At 36.7% G+C, this 6,873-nt stretch overlaps 1 protein-coding gene across 2 annotated transcripts; it reads right to left on the minus strand.

Annotated features, from left to right (window-relative positions):
• Positions 1–563: 563 nt before the first annotated feature.
• On the minus strand, positions 564–4,843 carry LOC130739185 (protein kinase PVPK-1-like). 2 transcript variants are annotated; one of them, XM_057591420.1, is made up of 3 exons: positions 4,620–4,843; positions 2,819–3,958; positions 564–1,618 (listed from the first exon to the last, which is right to left on the minus strand). In XM_057591420.1, exons 2-3 carry the CDS (start codon positions 3,865–3,867, stop codon positions 778–780), a joined length of 1,890 nt encoding a protein of 629 aa, XP_057447403.1. In that variant the 5' UTR covers positions 3,868–3,958; positions 4,620–4,843; the 3' UTR covers positions 564–777. The 2 variants fall into 2 exon arrangements, with proteins under 2 accessions (XP_057447403.1, XP_057447404.1); XM_057591421.1 differs by lacking the exon at positions 4,620–4,843 and adding an exon at positions 4,304–4,387.
• Between the last annotated feature and the right edge of the window lie 2,030 nt (positions 4,844–6,873).

Consider the following 6,873-nt stretch of genomic DNA (forward strand, 5'->3'; position numbering starts at 1 on the left):
GTTGGTCACGTTGACGGCGATGAGGTTCCTAAGAGCTTGGGGAGAGAATCGGCCTCCACACCGGTGGGCCAAGCGCAGTGGTATAAATGACGTAGTGTGATGCCTATAGCCAACCTCACTTAGTGGGACAAGGCTTTAGTACTTAAAATGGAGTTGAAAGTGAAGTAAGTTTAGTTTGGATATGTTTATAAAAAAAAAAGCAATTTCTATTTGGTAATATTGCAGATTTTAGTAATGAAACCCCACAATTAATTTTGTTTACCGTAGAAGCTACTCTCTCTAGCTAACATAATTGATTTTGGGACTAAAACTAATTCTCTGAGTGATTGTCAAACATCTATATAAAACCTAGAAGTAATTTTGAATTGATTCAATGTACCCAAATGTGGAACCACAGATGAAAGTTCAATCAATGTACACTAACACTCGTATCCAAACACAACTCAATTTATATATTGAGAGCTATGAAATTGCATTTGCATCTACGTGTAAATTGAACTAGGCATTGCTTGACTATAACAATATAACATAATCGAGAGAACACAACTTTTTTAAAAGGAAAATAGGTAAATGAGAGAGCAGAAACTTTGCTCTTCAACTTATGGCATTTGGAATTTCTTACAACAGCTCATGAGGGAAAGTTACAAGTGCTGATCAATGTAGTTGAAAATGTTGCATACATTCATGCAAACGAAAGAAGCATGGACAGAAAAGCAACAAAAATGAGAGATGGAAACTTGTCCAGAGGAGGAAGAGAAAAGATACATGACATAAGAATCAAAAGAAATCAATATCTAAATAATTACCAGAAGGCTTTACACCAAGCTCCTTTTCAGTTTGGGATGGTCTCATCATGGTTTGTCTTGGAACCTCAGGAGGATTAGTACACCGGATAAGTGCCCAGTTCACATTGTGAAAGAACGGATGCTGTTTAATCTCTGTAGCTCCGCGTCTATAGGCAAGACGATGCTGAGGCTCTTTCACAAGCAACCCCCTGATCAAGTCCCTGGCAGCAAAGCTGACAGCAGGAGATTCTGGAAACCTCAAGGGCTGCCCGACAACATTAAACAGCGTTGCTCGGTTGGCAGAACCCTTGAATGGAGTTCTACCAAACAGAAGCTCGTACAGGAATATCCCAAACGTCCACCAGTCTACAGCGCTCCCGTGCCCTTCCCCTTTAATGATTTCTGGTGCCAAGTACTCGTGTGTGCCCACGAATGACATGGATCGCGCATTTGTCGGCTCGGCAACTAGCTCAGGGAGAGGGCTCACCTGATGATGCATGTCGTACTTTGGTCTGAACTTCTTTTCTCTCTTGGACCTGCCTGAGAGAAATCGCGGCGAGAAGCATGCAGGTTGGACGCAGTCTGGTTGCGTTGCACATGATGGATCAATGCATGCGGGCTGAATGCAGAATCCTGAGCTTTTTGTTTGCAAGACAGGGTTTGATGACTTTACAAGAGTTGGACTGAAGGTGCACCTTAGAGAGAGATCAAAATCTGAGAGCATTATATGACCATCTTCTCTCACCAATACATTCTCAGGTTTAAGGTCTCTGTAGATGATCCCAAGCATGTGCAAATACTCCAAAGCAAGGAGAACTTCTGCCACATAAAACCTGCAAATCCAAACATATGCAGATTAAAGAAATGAATATAGACTTAGTTGGACCATCTCTGATAATTTTCAATCTATTTTTCCTTTTAAAAATAAGACACATTGTTGTCTTTGTCAAAGTTCAAATCTCCTAAACAAGCAACTAGAAGCCAATATACAAGCATACTTAATATGCTAGACATGACTCAGTACTGAGGAGTGGCTTCCACAAAGCAAACTATTAGAGAGGCCACATTAATTGGTATCATAAACTTCTTGGCTGTTAATGCAGTACAGAAATTATTGATGACAAGTAATGGAAACTAGTTACTCACAGAAGAAAATATTAAACATGGCTTATCAAAAAAAAACAGAAGAAAATATTAAAACCTGATATTTTTAACTGATAATGACATAGGTTAACACTAGTGAAAACCAGTAAATAAGAACTGAGGATGAAAGAGAAAGCTATACATAGAATTCACCAGGCTTCAAGTTAAAAGAAGCAAGAAGTTGGCAAGCATACACATATTCTATACAAAGAGAGTACTTTTGATCTGCTGCTAACATTAAAGTATAAAACCTTCATACACTCATCCAATCATGTATAACCGCATTAATTACGAACTTCAAATTATCACATTCTAATGATGTAGTAACACGTGAAAAATAGATAGTGTAAAAATTATCACTGAAAGTCACAAATGACATTAAATTAGAGTTAAACACTAGAGAATCAGAATACCACAATGGTGAAAAAGGAAAAAACAGAGAAATGAAGTAATTACGTAATCCTAAAGGCGGAAAAATAAAAATTAGGCTTTTGCAAGTGATAGGTTTTATAGTTTGTCTGATATCCCTAATCAGTGTTGAAAAACTATGGAAGTTCTAAGATGAGAGGAGCAGAAAAGAAGTTATCTTGGCTACATAAAAATCACAGGAGTCGTATTTCACTGCATACATGGAACACAATGGATAGGAGGTACACTCTGACAGTCCAGCTTTTCATTAATATTACGAAAACCTCAGCTGGTAATGTTATAAAGCTTTCCCTTACTCACATGGAAAGAGTGGAATTTCCCTTCAGGATTACAGAGTTCATAAATCCAAGGAATACAGAATTAGCCAATATCATGTACATAGACCCTCGCTTGTTGTATATGTGTTTTCCGTTCTATACAGACATAATTGCAGGGATCAAGCAGAAAAAGGAATAGCAAACCTGACAGCATGCTCGGAAAAGAACTTCCCAGGTTGTCTTTGCCTGAGTGCATGAAGGTCACCACCAGGGCAGAACTCCATTACCAAGCAGGAGAATGACTCTGTCTCAAAGTGTGTATATAATGTGGGTAGAAACGGATGATCCAAAGACTGCAATATCTCTCTCTCCGTCTGAGTCCTCAGAAGCTTCTTTCGCCCTGCCAGCTCGGTTTTGTTCATGACCTTCATGGCAAAAGAAGTCCTTGTGCCACTCAGTTCTGCTAGATACACACTTCCAATGTCTCCGCATCCCAGCTTCTTCAACAACTTGAAATGCCTCATTTCCAACGTCCCATCACGAACTCGGATGGCTTGAATTGCTTCCCATCTTACATCATTTGCCTTGTGGGGTTTGTACAAAGCACTGCTCAAGCTACTGATGCTGCTCTCGTCGCTAACATCAGTTCCAGTACTCGCTCTACAGGTGCTGGTCTTCCTGCTCTCATTGAAATCACAGGAAATTGTAACTTCTCCACTTTCGCACGACTTATCAACACTAGCGCACTCACTGGCCTCAGTATTGGTGAAACTTTCTTTGGCTTCTGAATAGACGGTGGCTGAATAGAAACTGTTCTGAGGACTTGAACAGAAAGTAACCTCTGACTGACAGTAACTCTTTGCATGATTAACAACAGCTCGTCTCGATGGACCTAAGATACAATTTTCCAATTCTAATATGCCAGTTAACTCACAAGCCTTGGAATCATCAAATGGTTTCTTGCCGAATAATTTTGTTGCCAATCCTTCACATTCCACTTTGTTTCCATCCTGATAGGGATGCTTTCCATGAACTACATAGGTGTTTTGATGATGGATGGTCTTTGTTCCATAATTATGGTGACCAGCCATAAGAGAAGTGGAAGAAGCCCCATGACCATGATTTCTAGGTGCTCTCAATGGAGGTCGAGAAGGACGGGGAGTCCCAGATGTTGAAGGAGGATTGTGACGTGCCGCAGAAACTGAATTCTGAACCTCTGATAAGAAATCAACTCCACTGACAGATGACTCCATGAAGGGTATTTGAACACTCTTAACAATCCAACTCAGAACAGTGAATTACCAATAAGTGCTCATTCAAAAAAGCTCTTAATTACAGAATCTCCTGCACCATAAAAATGTATCAATAGTCAATACATGAAAATTTGGAAACATAAACTGAAAAGGGTAATTAAGCAGATTGAAATTCAAAATAGAAGGCATTCATCTGCACACATGTAATGAAATTCAAAAAACTAAATAAAGACAAATAAGAGAATCTGCAACAAACCCATTTCATACACAATCAACAGCAAAACCATCCAAATCCAACAGAGTAGAATCAATTCACAAAACCTCAAATAAAATACTTCAAATCCAAACACTTCAATACCCAAAAAGAAAGCACCATAAAACACAAACACTTGAAGAAAACTGACAATGCTTTCAGATAGAAAGGTTTCAGTCTCACAAGTTTCCCAAGAATCCAATATTCCTTCTGGGTCACCATGAAACAAACAAAGACTATAACTTTACGAAGCAATGGAACTAATCATTGAAAACCCAGAAGCGTAAACAAAGGCACCAACATATTTTATTGCGAAATGCATTAAACTAAAGCACCCCATTAAAAAAGTTTGATTCTTTAGAACAGCCATTGAGGTTTCTTTGATTCTGATACAGTGAATGGAAACGTCTCACACAATGCAATGCAATGAAGAAACAGTGATTGGAGATGTCAGCGTGAAGAAAGAAGCAAAAGGTAGAGAGAGAGAGAGAGAGGGAACCTGGTGAGAGGAGAGAAAAGGCAATGCAGGTGAAGAGGAAGAGACGTTCGTTGAAGCAGAAGAAGAAAGGAGCATGAGGAAACAAAGAGAGCAAGAAAGTGAAGAAACTTTGGTGTGTATGTGCAACCACTGAACTCTTGAGTGAGTTGAACACTCTCTAGTCTCTATGACTCAGATCCGATCCAAATAGAAAGGGATGAAACCAAACACATAACCCTCATTTAGTAATATTAGCAAATAATAAAATCATATATATACATATTCATAACTCACTACTACTATTATTTTTACCCCTTAAATTTATTATTTTTAATTGTGACTTTGGGCATTGCAGGAAATCCCTCTCTCATGTCCTCTCTAATTTTTGTTACCTTGATTTTCTTATTAATTACTAAAATTTGTAAGAGCATTGTGTTATATTAGACGACATGTATTCACGCTCGACAGAGATGGCAATTGCTTCCCATCAGATAAACCTTTTAATTCAAATTTAAAGTGGGTCGGACAATTCTATTGAATTAGAAAAAATCAATCAAATTTGTTTGTATTAAGTCATCAGCTGCGGTTTTGCATCACTTGGCATTTTCTATAATGTAAATTTTAATTTCTTTTTGTCTATTGGTATGAGATTGCAGCACTTACGAGGGCATGAAGTGTTTTTGCAAAAATAAGGATCTCTTTATCTCAAGTGATGTTCGCTCTTAAAGCCAAATTCTCATGCTTTTTATTGGTTTACTAGCACTTTTGGTCTCCTAGATTTGAAAAATGTGCAAACGGGGTTCCTAAACTTTAAAAACAACATTTTGCTACCCTCGACGTTAGGCTCCGTCAACAATATTGGTCTCTCACCAGTTTTCCATAAAAGAAAACTACGGTTTTGAGTGTAAATATGTAATTAAGCCAAAAAATTAATTAAAATATTAAAAAAAATACAGAAAAATATCCCCTCTTCATCTCCCTCATCATCTTCATCACCTTGCCCATAAAACCCATACCCTCTATCCATTAATTTAAAGAGGAGAATCTCCTGGCCATGGAATCTGCTACAACAAAGTTTAGCTTCTTGATTGAAGATTAATAGATTATCATCAAAGTTTAAGCATGATTACAATAATTACACGAATTAAAAGACATACAACACCTAAGAAAATTTCAACCAGGTTCATCATTGATAACCTTGATTCATCAAAGGGAAGCAAATTTCAACCAGGTTCACGTGGTATGCAGGTGAACCTGACTCATACCACATGGACGATTGTCATTTGCAATTGGGACGCACCATTCTACACTAACTTCTCTTTCGATTTTCAACCACAAACTTTTACACCTCTTACCTCTCTATTATTACTAGTGTTCTCACAACCGACAATTGTGAGAGCTAATCATCTCTAAACTTGGAAATCACATTAACAGAGTAATTATCTCAACACATTAGTTTTCTTTTTCTATTCGCACCGCCTGAATCTTAAACAAAAGTTAAAAGTTCAACAATCTATCACTTGTGCTGATATGCACACCCATCTTGTTACCATTACTATTGTTATTAATCTCGCCAGTAATAATTTATAGACCACTACACAATGCATACATCTAATTTATTTATTTTATCTTTTTATCTTTCTACTGAATAGTAAGTACTTCACATCATATATCTCACTTATATTTATTCTATCTCTTTTCCCATCTTTCATCAGTGTCCTACACTACACTCATGAACACCTATCTTGAATTTATCCACAATCCTTATTTAGAAACTTCATTTTATAATACTTTATGCAACAAATGAGGAGACACGACATTCAATTATTTTGACCATAATTTGGTTTATTGTTTAATGTAATTCATGCATGAGAAATGAAATAATAGAATTGACTACCAACATAAAATAAGGTTCCATTATTATTCATCAATCATACACTTTTACACTATCAAACAAAATTCACTTGCAAAGCATATAATAATAATAAAATTATTTTTTTTATATATTTTTGTGTATGTTAGATTTTAGAATATTTATATATGTATGGTATGACATTACACTGGATTTTATGCATGATTTAATATTTTTTCTAGCTTCTTGTATGATCACATATATCTTTCACGATAAGTCTTTCATAGAGCAAAATCTAGGTGGCTATGCCTTTTTTTTACACTTTTGAGTTTTGACTTATCTCCGCCTATTTGAAAAATTAAAATTGCTTGTTCTAACAAATAATATTTCTAAAATACAAACTTATATTATCACCACCCTTAT

This window comes from Lotus japonicus, chromosome 2 (genome assembly GCF_012489685.1).
Source record: "Lotus japonicus ecotype B-129 chromosome 2, LjGifu_v1.2".
In the NCBI taxonomy this organism is placed as follows: Eukaryota; Viridiplantae; Streptophyta; class Magnoliopsida; order Fabales; family Fabaceae; genus Lotus; species Lotus japonicus.

Excerpts from the sequence above, each read along its gene's own strand:
- LOC130739185 (XM_057591420.1), bottom strand. The coding sequence starts at position 3,867 with ATGGAGTCATCTGTCAGTGGAGTTGATTTCTTATCAGAGGTTCAGAAT. Across the intron at positions 1,619-2,818 it reads TTTTCCGAGCATGCTGTCAG|GTTTTATGTGGCAGAAGTTC; the intron begins GTTTGCTATTCC and ends TTGGATTTGCAG.